General features: G+C 46.1%; 1 protein-coding gene across 2 annotated transcripts in view; it reads left to right on the top strand.

Annotated features, from left to right (window-relative positions):
- Positions 1 to 1,628: 1,628 nt before the first annotated feature.
- VPS53 (VPS53, GARP complex subunit) overlaps positions 1,629 to 16,515 on the top strand; it is a 59,809-nt gene continuing 44,922 nt past the window's right edge. Inside the window, exons 1-3 of one of the 2 annotated variants that reach the window (XM_017730986.1) lie at positions 1,629 to 2,378; positions 3,429 to 3,478; positions 4,274 to 4,340. In XM_017730986.1, the coding sequence (XP_017586475.1) occupies positions 2,133 to 2,378; positions 3,429 to 3,478; positions 4,274 to 4,340 (363 nt within the window). In that variant the 5' untranslated portion in view covers positions 1,629 to 2,132. Of the gene's footprint in view, positions 2,379 to 3,428; positions 3,479 to 4,273; positions 4,341 to 7,982; positions 8,089 to 16,515 lie in introns of those variants that run through there. The other variant, XM_017730987.1, reaches the window with a different exon arrangement.

Genomic DNA, 16,515 nt, shown 5'->3' with positions numbered 1-16,515 from the left:
TGGAAAGCATCCCAGTGCAGCCCAGTGACCGGGCTCGGTTGAAATAAGGATGATCGAAATGTCTTGGTTTGGCTTTGGGTGAATACACAAGGGTGTTTTCACCCAGAGGGTGCTGGGCACTGCCCAGGCTCTCCAGGGAATGGGCACGGCCCCGAGGCTGCCAGAGCTCCAGGAGCGTTTGGACAGCGCTGTCAGGGATGCCCAGGGTGGGATTGTTGGGGTGCCTGTGCAGGGCCAGGAGCAGGACTTCATAACCCTTGTGGGTCCCCACAACTCAGGGTATTCTATGATTCTGTGTTCCAGTGTTCCTTGAAACCCTTCTTGGCACTTAGAGTCCCATCAAAATCCCGTGAGAACCCAGGGTAAAACCACGACTCTTGTCCTCTGTGACTGAGCCTGCACTGCCTGCAGCCAACCTGTGGCCAACTTCCCTGTCACAGAAGCCTGGGCAGCAGCAGTAGCCATCTCACAAAGCATCACTCAAATAAGTTTTTGCGCTTTCTTGAGTGTTGAGGCTTGTGGGTCACTTTTGGTGGCTCTTGTCGAAGAGCAAGGGGAGACCTTGGGAACTGGTAAATTAAATGGCAGCTTCTAAAGGGGGCCTAGAGCCTATCCAGAGGAAGAATCCTCTGCATTTATGAGGTTTTGAACAGTGGAGGATCCACCACGTGCCTGGCTGAGTTATTTTAACAGGCAGTAAAGCTGTAGGAAAACATTCACATCCTGAGCACTGGGAGATGCTGAGGATGACACCACCTGCTGCTTTCCAACTTCCTCACTGGCCCTTCTTGACCCAGTAATCCCGTTGTTCCTATCAGTGTTCCTGAACCAGTTTTGGGCAAAACCTGCCCAGTTCAGGTTAAATGAGCAGAGCTGGCTCAGCTGCCCTGCCGGAAGTGGGGTGGGGAGCACAGGCAGAACTGGTGCCCCACCAAACCTGGGGTGGCATTTCTAATTAATAGGTTGTGACAAACTCCTGGGAGTAACAACTCCTGCAGCTGCTCCAGCTGCCTGCAGCACTGATCTCTATCTGCAGTTTGAGTGGAGTTCCTGACCAGCCTTTATCTTCACATCTCGCCTCTTGTTTCATCTGCTCTTAATATTTGTGGAGATTTGGGGTTTGTGGGGATTAACTGAGTGTGAGTTATGAGCAGGACAGGCTGGGTGTGATGCTGCAGTTGTGCTCTTACAGTGGGGTGATGTCAGAGCATTCTCCTCACTCACCACGACCTCATGCATGTTTAACTGCTGCCTGCTTCTCCTCGTCTACAGGAGTGACTGGGAAAGCTGCCCAAGAGGGCTGGTTCAGGCAGAATTTGCTTTTATCTCACAAAGTCACTGATTTTACAATGCAGAATGTGTAAAACAGCATCAATGCTTCATGTGCCCAGGTGAGAAGGCTTTCAGTGAGCAGGGGGATGCTAGGGGTCAGCCCTGCTTTTGCCAGGTGAGGTGTTGGCCATGGAGTGCAGAGCTCATGGCTCTGTAAATGTGGAACAAATATCAGAATCATGGAATGCTTTGGGTTGGAAGGGACCTTAAAGACCACCTCATTCCTTCCACACCATCCCAGGTTGCTCCAAGCCTCATCCAAGTGGGCCTTGAACCCTTGCAGGGATGGGGCACAGCTTCAGTATGGTGGCAGAGAAGGGAAAGCACCACACTTTGTGGGGACAAAAAGCAAAGCCTGGCAGTCGTGTTCGTGTTGTTTGAGCTTCTGAGGAGAGATGACATCTGTTTGCACCACAGCTGCTCTTTCCTCCTTCCCAAATCATTCAGCAGATTGTGTTTCTCTCCATCTTTTGTGAAAAGTGGCAAACCTAAGTCTCCAGAGAACTCGTACAACCACTCCTTAATTCATCACGTTTCCTATTACACGGCTGTGGAAAGCAAACCCTCTGTCACATGGGGCCTGGCAAAGCTCTTGCCAAGAGCAGGCCAGAACCTCAGTTTGCTCCCAGACAACAGCAAAAGCATCAGGATGGTTTGGGATACATGATTAATGGCTCGTGTGTCTTGGGAATTCCTGCGTGGATCATGCCAGGTCTGTATTGGAATCGTGTGTGTAAATTATCTGTGTTTATCCAGGCTGATATCCACAGGAATTTTGGGAGGTCAGAGCCCTGCAGAGCATGTGGCTGTTCTACTCCTGGGCGGAGACTGGCCACTTGTTAGAGAAATGCTGTGAAACACAACTGGAGGCAGGTGTTGAAGGAATTAAAAGTAGTAGAAACTGTGTAAAGTTACAGAAATTACTGGAGATTGTTGACAGTGTTTGTTTTCCTCCCTCTCTCCAGGTATTTCCCAGCCAAGATCCACTGGACAGAGCAGATTTCAATGCTGTGGAGTATATTAATGCTCTCTTTCCCACTGAGCAAGTAAGTGATGCTCCAAGTACTCTCAGACTTTACTTTCACACTTTTTACTATCAGATTTTACTTTCACTCTTTACTATGAGGTTAACCTGATAGCAAATGACCAAAGTAGTGTTTAAACCTGTACCAAAGCCTTTTCTTTTAAAACACTAGCACAGGAAATAAAGCTATAACAATAATCCCTTCTTAAATTTGCGGCTCACTGGGTTTGCCGTCATTATGTGGTCTCTTTCCACCCAGAGTGCTTGCTGCAGTTAAAGCCCTGCTTTGATCTGTAGAAATAAATCAGTTTTCTATTTAGATGGAGTAAATTTCCTAACTTGCTGTGTGCCAAACATTGGTGAGTTCCTGGGGTTTTCAGCCGGATCAGGTGGGTGTTGCCTGTACAATGTCACAGGAGAGTTTGAGCCCTATTGTTTCTTTTGAGATTTAAAGAATGAGATTGCTGTGGGCCCACATCCTCCCTTTGTGTTCCCAACTTCAGCTCCAGGGGGAGTTTTGGATTAACCTCTTGCAAAACAGAGATGTTTCTACAGCTGAAGTTTATGTTGGGAGGCTGCTCCAACACTTACCGTGTCTGAGATCCTCTGCAGCACTGGTGGTTTTGGCTTGCAGCTCTTGCTGGTGGTGTGGCTTGGCTGTTTTCCCCTTGCCAGCAGTGAGGAGCTGTTTCCCCCGCAGTGCCTTCACTGCATCTCCTTCCAGCCTATTTTCTGCGTGTCTGGGCTCTGCAGGGGGGTCTCACCCAAAGGCAAAGGCTCTGTCCCCATCCCCACTGCCCACTGGAGGTCACTGTCACACAGTTTTGCTGACGAAGAGCAAGGCAGAGCTCAGGCATGGGGGAAGCCCTGAGCTGTGTTTTTCTGCTCTTTATGATGTGACACAGAAGCAGCTGAGTTGTTGTGTCTCAGTTCCTCCACCTGTAGAACAAAGCCATTGCTCTCCTCTTCCTCAAGTGCCCCGTGTGATGAAGTGTTTGGGATCACAACTGACGTATTCCTCTGTAAAACATTCACCATTTCACTTCTCTCTGATTTTTTTTTTGTCTTCCAGTCTTTGGCAAACATTGATGAGGTCGTGAACAAAATCAGATTGAAAATAAGGTAAATATTTCTCTGTTTCATTGCATCTCAGGTGGCCTGGTCTGATTGTCAGCAAGGTTTCATAAATGCAGCTTTTGTGCTACAGCTGACAGGATTTAGTTCACTTAAAAGGCGTGGATAGGATCAGCCTGGTGTCTAATAGTGGCACAGAGACAATTATTATAATTCTTTATATTTCATCTCTGTTGTATAATATGTGCCCTTCAGGCTCTTTAAGCTGATGGATTGCAAAGTGCAGCTTTGAAAAACAACTAAGAATCAAAAAGTACCAAATTTTAGTACAGTTTAAAGGCTGAGAGAGCAAACTACCCAAAAGACTCAGTTGCCAAGAATTTATTGTTTGTGGGATAAGAATATAAATTGTAAAAACTCACTATGTATTTTTGAACTGTCATTATTGGCCCTAAAAGTACAAAATAAACACAAGTGTGCATGAAATACTTAAATTTTCTGTGCTGGTTGATATTGCCAACATGAAAGGATTGAGACAGCACTTCAACATGTGGGAAGTTGAAATGCAAACAGACAAGGGAGAGCTGACAATATTGCTTAAGGGAACAGGAATGCAAGAAACCCTGGTTAAATTAGGAAATGGATTTTTATTTTTGCAACAGGACTTTTAAATTATGCAAGACAGTGACATGGAACAGAGAGGGAGGGGGGAAATAGTGCGTTTAGCTTTGGTAGTATCAGCTTTTTTTACTTTAAATTGGTTCTGTAGCTCTCAGGATTCCCCCAGTTGTTTGGGTCAGGCATTTAAAGACTGGGTTTGACACTCGGGGCTCTTTTCTGCAGGAGGTTGGATGACAACATTCGAACTGTGGTGAGGGGACAGACCAACGTGGGACAGGATGGCAGGCAGGTACGTGCAGCCAGGAGTGCCAGGAATGTTCCCAGCTTGGGCTGCCACACTGAGGAATGGCTCTGACAGGCAAAACTCCACTGCTGTTGTTACTGAGATGTTTCTGTGCCTCTTACACTGACAAGCTGCTCACTCAGCAGCTGTTCTGACCTGCCTTCCCCTCACCCTCTGAAGGGAAGTGAATGAGGAATTGATTTAAGGATCAAAAGCAGGAGGCCTGTGTGCCACTCTGAAGCTGATGGTAAAACGAGCAGCACTGAATAGGTATGAGTACATTTGACCCCCTGGGTAGGGGCCAAGACAAGGCTGTTTGTCCTTTTCTCTGAGTTGTTTGGTGAAGGGTCCCGAGTTGTTGGTCTCTGTGCTGATCACTGGCTGCCACTTCCTCTTGCAGCTCCTGTTCAGCCCTCAGGTTTTCACTTGTTTTTTGCCTGACAGATGTGTTTGCTGGGAGTACAGTATTGGTGAGCACAGCCATGGCTGCAGGAATTGAGAGTGCTCAGCTTGGCCCCTGTGTCAGCTGGTTTTGAGGGGTCACCTGGTGTGGCTCCATTTCTTGTCCTTTTTAGAGCAGGAACATTGAACCTTGAACCATCAGTCAAGGTTCCTCAGTGACTTCTTACTATCAGACTTAAGACTGGCATGGGGTAGTGACTCTTTGTTTTCCACTCCTTGCTGTCACAGCAATTGGTATCTATTTCTAATCCTATTTCTACCACAGAGCCTGTGACCTCGAGTGAATTATTTGACCTGTCTGTGCTTTTGTATTGCTTTAGAAAAACATGAGAGATGCTCATCTCTCCTAGAAGAAGTAGTTTAATCACGGATGTCTGAGTATTGCCATTAAACTGGGGATGTGCTTAGGATGTGGCTTACCTGGGAGTGGTGCTGCCTGTAATTACTGTGCAGGAATGAGACAAGAAATCAAGTGGGGAGGCAATTACAGAAATTGAGGAGGGACTGGAAACTTGTGCAGTACTTGGAGAGTTTGTCTGTGATTGGAAAGCTGATGCTGTTGTAGCCTTTTGGGCCTATTTGAGAAGATAAATCCTCTGAGAAGACCAAAAAAGAGTGGGATTGAGAAGAGCTGTGGGTGAGAATTGCCTGGAGTGCCTCAGGACTTGGAGAGAGGGATGAACACAAGCAGTGCCATGACCAGCTGTGCCCATAGGATAACAGGAGCATCTCTGTGCCGTGGAGATTGGCAAGCTTTGTTCAGAGCTTTGTCCTGTGTCTGTGCTTTCTCACTCTTCCATCCCCTTGAAGTTCTCCAAGGCATGTGCAGATGGACCTGCACTGTGTCCTGCTCTGAAGCACCAGGAAGGCAGAGCTGTCTGTGCTGCCCTTCCTTTAGTTTGGTTGTTTAACTCCTGACTAAGTAAAAACCTTCAGGTGTGCACGTGTGTCCACGCAGGACATGTTTCAGTTAATCACAAATGTTCCTGGATTTAGTGTGGATTTTCCTGTTTTCCCTCACTTTGCTGCTTTGTAAGGTAGAAGCAAACTTTAAGACAGATGTCAGGGCTTGCAGTTGCATGGGCTGAGGCCAGACAATCTCCCAGGAGCACAACTGTTGTTTCTTACTTTGAGATCCTGACAAATACTGAAACCATTCAATTATTTAAAGTGTTACTTCTCTGGGAAGAAAAACAGTTTGATTCTGAAATGCTGTGAGCTTTTTCTTTCTATGTTTCTAATCCAAGCCCATCATTCCCACCTGGATATGCATTTTTTTTATGTGAATTGCTGGAACCAGACTGTTGGAGTGGCAGGATTTGTCACCCCAGAATCAGAGGAAACCTAGAAGAAACATTTGCTGTTCCTGTCACTCCTGCACTGTGTTCCCTGAGTATCCTGGGTGCTGTGGGGGAGTGAGGCAGCCCTTTTCACATGACCACCCTGTTGATAGCAGATTGTGGGGGTGAAAACCTTGTTTCCCAGCTTCAGCTGCCTGTTCCTGTGCTGAAAAGGGCCTTTGTTTTACCAGCATATTCTCAGAGGAATCAAGGACACTTGGAAATGTTTTTATAGAGCAGAAGGCCTGACTTCTCCCACTTGGAAAGGATGGGTTTTATTTTCCAGTGCATGATAAGAAATTGTTTTGAAACAACTGAAAACAAGGTGCTGTTAAGGCAAATCAGTTCTGTGCTTGGAAGGGAGTTGGTGCTGCTGCTTCCCTTACTTACTTTCTCTGGTAATTTGGTCCCACAGCAAAATTAAGTTCTTCCTTCTACTGATCTTGTATTCTTACTAAATTTGTGGGAAACTTGTATCCTCGAGACCAGTATTCCCCTGCAGAATGGGATTGACACATCCACATGGATAGATAGTGTCACCCTGTGAGCCTCTCCCTTAGGCAACACAGGATGAAAATCATTATTGCATTTTATCATCATAACCACAACTGCAAGCCACCCTTGATTAGTAAGGAAACAGTTGGCAACCAGCTTTTGCAAGAGGTTTGAAACAAAGCTTAAAAGCATCCACATCAATAAGTTTAATCTCTAATCTTCTTCCATTTGTAACTCTTACCATAAGAGATGCCTACAGCCTGTAGTGCACAGTACTTGCAGCAGGCTGGCTTTTGGAAAAGCCAGAAATTTTTGGAAAATTCCTGTCTTTTGGTTTCCATCCCTTGGCACACTGAGATCCAAGAGGAGCACTGCAATCCATGGTCTCTTTGAAAGCCTGTGCCGTAAATAAAAGTGCATCTGAACTCTGATTTTGTGGCTGCTTGAATTTCAGTGGGAGATCAGGATCCTGTGTATTTAACTGCAGGATTGGGCCTGAAAGGTGTTTTGCAAAAACCTCTTCCCTTCAGTCACATTCTCTCCTAACAACCCCTGATACAAACTGTGTTTGCCAGCGTTGCCTGACTGCGTTGTGTTGGAGATGTCCTTGTCTGAGGGGTAAATAAGAGTTTGAATAAACATCCTTTCAGTCTCTGACTTCCTTCCAAAGGAAATACAAACCTTGGATGCAGTGGCAGAAGAAAAAAAAAGTTAAGTCAAAGCAAGCCAGGAGGGGGTTTTTTGCTGAGTCCCTGCCCTCAGCTGTCCGTGCTGCCCTTGCAGGTGAGGGAGCACCTGGAAAGCTCAGCCTTGGCTTTCCCATCTCCTGTCAGCCAGAACTGCCCAAAAAATGGTTGGGAATCTTGTGTAGCCGCCTGATTCATGTGCTGCCCAGATTACTGGGGTTTACCATCAGCCTCCCCAGTCTCTTTTTTAGAGACCAGTGATCCAGGCAGGTTCCTAAAAGACAAGCTGAGGTTATCAGCCTTGGCAGATTGGGGTTTTTTTGGAGGGGATTTTTTGGGTTATTTACCAACTGAGCCCAGCAAAGAGCTTTCCCTGTCTTGTGGAGGAGCCTTGTGGAGAGCTGCACCTTCCCAGCTGTCCAGGAGAGGGGAGCCCAGCCTTGGTTTTGAGAGCAGGATAACGTTTTGCTGATATTTGATGGCGAGGGAGCGCTGCCAGCAGAGACAAATCTGGGTAGTGCTGCATTTTTGTCCCAGTCAGAAGAATCTAAATCCCAGTCTGACCCAGTGGGGAATATGGAGTGTGCAGCTATGGAAATGCGCTCTCCGTGCTCCCTGAGGAAAAAGAGACCTTAGGGATAGGAAGTCCAAAATTCTAATTGCAGATCCAGCTGCTGTGCTCCCTGTGATGGAGTCTCCTGTCCTGTCTGGGCTGGGATAATGTTTGGGATTACACTCCTGCCTACTGAGATGATGGAGCAGGGCTTTGAGGTGAGTTGTAGCTATGAGAAGGCATTTCAGTAAGAAATTTTCATGTAAGAGTAGCTTTTTATAGTCTGTCAGCTTTTAAACTGTTCCCCAAGCAGTCTTGCTCACGTACATGTGTGTGAATAAATTAGCAGCAAGGTGTCTGAAAAAACAGATTCTGAGTCTAAAAATAAAGGCCATCAAATAGATGTGGCCCCACAAGGGTTAGTTAAGCAGCTCTAAAGACATGAATGCCCCCTTCTCCACAAAGCATAGCGTTTCTCGGTTCAAAGCATCTGCCTTTTTGAAATTTTGCCCTAGAATTTCCTCCAAATGCAAAAGCCTTAAAATAGTCTGGCTCATTTGGCTTCCCCTTCCTGGTGCGATATTTCAGTAAAATCTGCAGACAATGCCCTGAACCTCAGCAATTATCTCACTAATGGTCCTTTTATGGGAGGAAACAACAGCCGTGGGTGGAACATTCCTCTGTAGGGCGTAACAAAATTTTCCTTGGGAGTCCCAGACTTGGACTATTTTGGATGCCTTGGGAGAGGCTGGGAATGCAGGAGCTGCTGTGGTTCAGCTGTAACAGTTTCTAGGGAGCCAGCACGATGCGATTTTTCCTCTGTGAGGTTTTTTTCTCAGAGCTGCTGCTGCTGAACCCAGAGTGTGGGCTGACCTTGCTGAGAGCTGCAGTCCAGTTGTGGCATAATTTCCTCTCTGCCCTAGGGTGTAGTATAAAAAGTTCCCATAGATTTTTCCACGGAGCGTTTAACGCACTCCGTAAGGTTTGGTGTGTCACTCCTCAGCTGTGTTTATTGCTGGAGCTTCTGCATGGACTGCCTGTAATTTTTTTGACAGTTGCTGACATGCCTTTACTGGTTGTTTGGCTGAAGCTGCTTCACCTATCAGGCTTTTGTCCTTGTAATAAGTAGCCTCTGCATTTGCTGCTGGTTTAACCCTTGACAGTGTCTGTGCAACCAGGATGAGGTGCATGGGTGGGTAAAGGTGAGGTAGATTCAGCTGAAATCCATATTGGAAAGAATTGAGAGCCCCAGAGGAGTCCCAAGATCCCAAATGGATTTGAATCTGAATAAAGCCCAACAAACTTTTTTTCTGTTATCTCTGGTCCATCTTCCCTTTCCTGCCCTGTGCACACAACATGCCTAAATGACTGAAGTTGCATCAAGTAAGGACTGTGTTTCAAAGAAAAATGGGGTTTATTGCTTAATGTGTCTGACTCCATTAGGGTCTGGCTCAATTAGTGCTAGAACAAAGTTAGGTGTTAACTAGAAGAGCAAATGGATGTGCTTGGGCTGGGAAAAGCTTTGGATGTTTATCATGGCTGAAGATACTGGCTGATAACTTGGATTGCTTTGGTTGGCTCCTTCTTTGTTTTGCTCCATGAAAACAGTGATATATATTTTCTTTCTCATAACTCCAGCAGTACAAGAGAAGGGATGGCAGCTGCTGTGGTCAAATAACATGAATATATCCTTGCTGTCCAGCCTGAGCCCAGACAGTTCAATTGGCCATCCCATCCTTTGGTCAGCCAGGGCTGTCCTTTCTCCTGGCATGGGAAAATGAACATCTGGGCTCTGCAGCTCTGGGGAGACTCCAACTGCCTGCCCTGCCCTGGGTGTGCTGCAGTGTCTGGCAGTGTTGAAGCCTGTGGAAGGAGGAGGCTGTGTCTGGCAGAGAAAAATGCCCACAGGTTGTGGGTTTGACAAGGTCATAGCTGGAAGTACATTAAATACTCCTTTGGTTTTTCTCTTCTTTAAATAGAGATCAGGAAACACTTTGGAGAATCAATAGAGGAAGGAAGGAGGAGATGAAGATGGACAGTGAGCACAGGAAGAGAGGGATGCAGGTGCTGCAGAGGGAAGTGGGAGTGGGGTCCTCTGCTGCTTTTCTGAGCAGTGTCCTGAGCCCCAGGGCAGCTGGTGGATGGTGACAGCCAGTCAGTGGCTTGTCCCCTTCAGCTTTGTGAGGGCTGGGTACAGGCAGTGTCAGCCTGGCAGGCCCTTGTGTGAGGGTGGCTTTTCAGGCTGCAGGTTGTGTTTCCCGCTGAACTGAGGCAGTCAGTGCCTGCAGATCTCCTACCTCCTTCCTGCCATTTGTTTATTTATTTAAACACATGCTTACTTCCAGCAATCAAATTCCAGTCCTGCTGCCTTGGTCACAGTGCCCAGGTTTGGCTCACGTGGAAGGTGTTGATGTGCCCCTGCTGCTGGGACAGCGCTGACTGTCATAAGCTCTTAATAACTAATTAAACCTAAGTCTCTGAAATATTTGGGGGCTATTTGGTGTCACAATCCCTGATGTTGTAAGCACCATCTTTCAGTTCTATTCATTCTCTCCTGCCTGGCTAAGCTTTATCTCCTGGATTTTTTTAATGAATGCGTCATTATTCTGCAGTGTGAGCATAGGAAATATGACTTGTGTTAGATTTCAATGCCTTTTAAGATGGTGAATGGATTGGGGTTAAATATGGCGTTTTAAGCTGTGTGACTTTATATATTTTATGAAAAGTCGTGACACAGATTCTGTAAGGCTCCAGCTGAGTGATTAAAGTCCCATAATATTCTTTTGTAACCCATGAATAATAAGCAGGAGCTGAGCTGCCAAAATAAATCAAAAGTGAGTTTCATTCAGAGTCATTTCCCTAGTGAATTGTGACAGCTGGACAATGTCCTTCCCTTGTAGAGACACTGAGCTTGTTCTAGCCCAGAACACGTTCAGTGAACAGGGTTTCAGGTGAATGGCATGCCAGCAAGAAGTAGTGCTGTTTATTCTCATTCTGGCATAACTTTTGCCATCTGCTGCAAGGCAGAAGCAAGTCTGAGCTTGCTTGCCTTGTGCTTCAGTGGGGATGTGCCTGTCCTGCAGCCTGAGGCTGGGAGTGGGGTTGTGTTGGTGCTGGCAAGAGGCAGGTGCTGGTGTTGGTGGTGTTGAAGGCAGTGCAAGCTGCATTGTGACCAGTCAAGTGTGGGTTTGATGCCAACAAAGCAAGAAACCCAGCCTGAAAATAGAATTCCAACAGGGAGGAGATTGTGTCTCGCTGTGGATATTTAAAATTATTTTTTTCCCTTTTTTGTCTTTTTTTGATGTTGTTGTCTCACATTATTGGTGTGTGGTCACGTTTATTCCAGCTGTGTTGCTTCCATGCTTACAGCAGGTAAATTGACAGCAATTCAGTTTGGAGGGTTGGAGGTTTGGTTGCTTGGAGGGTTCCTGGTGTGGTTGTCCTTTCCCCCTATTTATATTTGCCTTTAAGGTCTCAACCTGTGTTGGTTTTGGCTGGGGCAGAGTCCCATACTTGTGATTAAAATTAACTCTACTCCAACTCAAACCAGCATATGAACACGGATCTGAATTCACCTTGCAAAATCTGATGTCATTCAAGTTGTTGCTAAACTTACCCCCCACAGAAGTCAAGCTCTGCTGTTGCAGATGTGGCTCTGATACTGCAAATAATCACCGACTGCAGTGTGCAAACACATCAGTACACAAATCAGCGGGAGTCCCTCAGTCATTTGCAGACTTCCCAAGTAAATTTAATGTGCTTTCCCTCTGATCAAACAGACCCAGGCAGCTCCAGCATGGAGTGAGGGTGAGCAGCACTGCCAGGGGCACTCGGTTATCCAAGGCCCTGCAGGACAAGGTGTGTCCTGGGCACAGGGAGGTGCAGCAAACACCTGCAATCAGGGTGTCAACAGAGACTCACAGCTTGGCTATTCTGAAATCGATAAAGAGAATAATGAGTGTCTGCACGGGGAGTTTTTGCTGTGTGATAATAGTGTTTAATGTTGGGTGTGGAGCAAGGCTGTAGCTGCTCACCTGCCAGTAGTAACCTGCAATGAGGTGATGATGAAGCTGAACCATGAGGGCCAAGCCTGATGAAGCTCCAGAGGCTTTACTTTCTAGGTTGTGCAACTCCCACAATTAAGTGGCCACACAGCTCTGGTGCAGATTAGGTGCCTGACTGTAAAACCCGTGTAAAATTACTCACTGGAGCAAAGCTACTCAAACCTCTGTCCCAGCACATCAGCACCTTTCTGGTGCTGCAGACGCCCCTGTGCAGGGCTGGGCGATGCAGTAAAAACTGACAGCTCAGAGAGGTGCTGGACCAGCCCAGGGGTGCAGTTCAGCAGTTAAGCTGCAAGGTTTTGACCAGAACTGCCTGGAAATCACCTCTCACTTCACCCTGTGTGTCTGACAGTGTTTGTGCAGCTGTTGAGAATGTGGGGTTTGATTTCCAAGCACAGTTTGGGGTTAAGTGAAGGGGCAGCTACAGCAAATTTAAGCTTCGTGCAGTGTGGGATGTAATCTGCTGATATAAAGTGTCCTGTGCAGCCTGAGTGGTTGGGATTGGAGCTGATGACACAAAACTGTCTCCTTCAGTGACAATTGTAGTAGTTATGTACTATTTACTGAACTCCCAGGGTAGAAATCTGCTAAAATCAAACCCCAGGGTGCTGAGCCCTTCAGGTTTGTCTACTCAGGGAAATCAGCTGGCACTGTCCTGTGCTGAGACAAGCCCAGGCTTCAGCTGCAGTGGTTTATCCTTGGCTGTAAAACTTAAGGGTTTTCTCTGAAATGAAATCAGTCTGAGAATCAAAGTATATTTCCATCCTTTCTCATTCTGGAGGGACTCGTTTGTATGAGGTTTCAGGAGCAGAAATTGTGAGGCTGGTTTCAGTGTGTGAGGGTTTCTTTGAAATCTCCACAGCTGAGGCTCCTCAGAGAATTGGGGATGGGAACTTATTTTTAGTTGTGGTCTAGATTTTCATTGATCTGAGCTGTAAGTGTGGCAGCAAATGAAAGAAGCATTAACATTCGGTATTCAAGAGCAGGGACCAGGCCAGAGCATTAAATTCTCAGCATCATGACCACAGCCCTATTTGTAACATTAAAAATACATTTGGATGCTGTGAATTTGGCAGATGTTAAGTGTCTATAAAACACTTGGTAGAGGGCAGCTTTCTGATGTGAATAACAACATTCAATTGAGCTATATATTGGCTAGAATCAAATAAAAATAACATGTTTCTAGCACAACAGCAGCAAGCAAATAGAAACCATGGAGGTATTTTAACCATTACTAGGGAAAAAAAGAGTGTTAGTTCAGTTAATCCCCAAGCAAGGAAATTTCATCTGAAAATTTGCTTTTTCCCTCCAGTTCAGTGACATCTTCTAGGAACACAGAGGCCTCTTAATTCCTATTTGCATATTTCCTGGTATTGAAGTATTTTCTTGCACAAGATTCCTGATAGGATGCATGAAGAGGTATTTAGAAATTAACACACCCACTAATGAGCTGCTAGGTGATGGAGTGATGTGACAGCTCCGTACCTGGGCTGGGAGGGGAGGAGGAGGCTGTGTCCATCTGCAGCACTGCAGGGATTTGGAGAGACTGACTGTAATTCACTGGGCTGGTTTTTTTTGGCTGGAATAAATGTTGCTAACACTGTTTTTGTGTGTATGAATGTCAACCTGGTACTGTAAGTCACTGGAACATAACCTTTTAAAGAATGCATCACTTCCAAATTTAACAAACAAGTCATAGTCTGGTCCCACCTCTCGCTCGGGTTATTTTCTTCCCTCCTTTTGCTGCTTGGATGATCTCGTGTGAAAAGGTGACACAAGGAATGATGTGTGGTCTGACCTTAGGAGTTGCTTGGGATAATGCCAAGGAAAGCTGTTTTTTAGGCAGTCTCTCAGTGATTCATGATTTACCTCTGCTCCCTATTGTTTTACACCCGCGCCTTTGGAGTCTTTTCCTGCCGCATCTCAAGGTGAAGGAGGTTGCAGAGCTGTAGCCCATTCATGGGCTGTGTTTTTCCCTCCAACTTTGGAGAATGTGGCAAACAGCAGAGCTGCTCACTGGCTGCCCAGCTTACCTGGGCTCTGGCTGTGAGCTGGAGTTGGGTTTTCCACCTCCTGTGTGCGATGTCTCAGCTTTCTGCATTTCCTCTCTGCTGCAAACACAAGAGCTCCCACTGCATAAATACTGGGTGAGAAACAGGGATGGCTGAAAACACATCGTGGCCTTAAACTGGGGGATCCCCTTGTGTGTTCCTCTCCATGAATGGTGTTTTTGGAACTTGCTTCTGCTGGGAAGTGCCCGCAAGGCACCCCTGGAACCAGGACACACCTGGAACTGGGACACCCCACGTCCCCTGCTTCCCTCCTGCATCCAGGACGTGTGGGACACATTACACCACAGAAGGAGGAACGTGATCCGTGGTTGAAGCCTTGTACCACGCACTCTGTCTGGAGCCTCTCCCCCCATGGCTGGTCCTGCCCTCTTTGCTAAATTTACAGCTGTCAGAGCAGTTGGGAAGCCCGGGGTCAAACGTTCCGGAAAAAGCCTCGGACGCCGCTGACCGCTGGCTCTGCCTCTCGGCGGCCGAGCCCTCTCCACATCGTATTTCTCAGCTGGTGCTGGGACTCAGAGGTTGCATAAAGTTGAATAAATAATGCTGATGGGTTAATTGTAGCTTGCAGGCTCAGTTGTTGATTAGAGTCATATGGTGTTTTTGCAGTACGTTGCAACCTTCATTTCAACATCCTTGTTTCGTATAACCACAACAGATTATGTCTCCAGTCTCCCTATTTATTCATGGTCCTGTGCCCCCAGAATGAACTGCTGGTGGAGGAAAGGAAATGCAGTAACTTCACTCCTGGTTGCTGTTTGGGGTGTGTACATTTACATGTTTCCCAGTTGCACTGATGAGGAAACCAATAAATTAGTAATGCAAGGTGAACCCTGTGCCGGGCCACAGCTGGGAGATTGCTGCCTGTCATCCATCATGGGAACCAGATAGACTGGAATAAAAGCAATTCCTATCCTCTTGATATTGTTTTTCCTTAGAATTTCTGTCCAAAACAAACCTATTAATAAAATGGTAACAAAAGCAGTAAGAAAATCCTTTAAAAATTCATGATTCGCTGTTCTAGCAGGAGCAGAGTGTGAAGGGAAATGCATTTTTTCCAATACAGTGTAGCCTTCAGTGTGGCTCTTTTCCCCTCTTCTTTTTCACCTGAAAGAATAGTCATTAGTTACATTAATAAACTTCTATATTACACCTTGAGCAATTAAACCTACTTTCATGCCCTAGATGATGGAGGAGATCACACTTCTTTAATTCATCAGATGGGGCAGAGCACATGGTGTCTCATTTGTGTTTTTCCAGAGTTTTTAAGGAGGTAAAAGTGTCAGGACCAGTGATGACACCAGTTTGCCTTATTTTTAGCAGATTTAAGTGCTCGGGGACAGAATCCCATTTTCCTCTGCTCAGTGTTCCAGGGGCAGATTTTAGGTGGGGAGTTTGCCCACCCTGAGTTTGCTGCTTTCCACTGAGCAGCAAGAACAAATTCACCCACTTTCCTGGAAATGGTCTCTGCTCTTTTTTATCACAGTATTATTAAATATCACCATCAGAAAAATAGGTTCTTTTGAAGAAGCTCTGACTTCCCTGGGATCATGCAGAAAAATTAGCATTTGCCATTAGTGCTGAAGCAAAGGGAAACACAGCAATTGGCACCTGTGAAGAATTTCAGGGTGGTTCTTTAATTTTGTACAGACCTGTCCAAAGCTCAGACTGTGCAGGACCATTGCTGCTTGCTTAATAACCCACTTGAGTAATGTGCGGCAGGCCTGAGTACAGAGACAGAGCTAAAGATGTTGAAAGGAGCATTCTTTGCTTCTTTGCTTTGCACTTTATCCACAAGCATTTAAATGGAGGAGAAAATGTCATTCTTAAAGGTGACTGGTGCTCAAGGAGAGGCTGCTGGGGGTGTTCAGCCCTGGTGCAGCCACCCTGCAGCACATTTTTGTGTGTTCATGTCCCTCAGTGAACATCTGTCTGGCAACTCTGTGACACCAATCGATAAAGTGTTAACTTCCACATGATTCAGAAGATATTTCAGAGGAGACTTCCCCCCCCCAGCCTCTGGAAAATGATTTATAAACCATCTCCAACTTTAATACTTTTATTATAACCCAGCTATATTCCAGCAAAAGCTGCTGGCAGATAGTTTCCTCATCCATTTCCAAATGAAGATGTGTTAAATTTATTTGCTGAAGGAACTTGTAGCTTGTGCTGTAACCTTGGTCATGGGACTGGATATAAAAACAGAGGGATAGAAGCCCACTTAACAGCGGGAAACAAAGTGGAGCTGGAGCTGGAAATGTTATCAGACTGGGAAGGCAAAACGTGTTGAATTACTTCAGAAGGCAAATTTTGGACATGTGATTTTGGACATGTGGCTTCGCTCACTGAATCCACGTGTGGTTCACACTGGTTGCGTGAGGTCAGGGTGTGCCATGGTTGTAATAAAAGGGACCAGGTGCCACAGAAAATAGCACTAAAATCCAGGTGAGATCCATTTCCTGGGCTTGACCTCTTTACCTGCCAAACCTGTGCTTAGAAAGAGCCATTCCTG

Source organism: Corvus brachyrhynchos, unplaced genomic scaffold (assembly GCF_000691975.1).
Source record: "Corvus brachyrhynchos isolate BGI_N302 unplaced genomic scaffold, ASM69197v1 scaffold283, whole genome shotgun sequence".
In the NCBI taxonomy this organism is placed as follows: domain Eukaryota; kingdom Metazoa; phylum Chordata; class Aves; order Passeriformes; family Corvidae; genus Corvus; species Corvus brachyrhynchos.
Note: the sequence above shows the minus strand (reverse complement) of the source record. Positions and strands in the feature narration are given on the sequence as shown.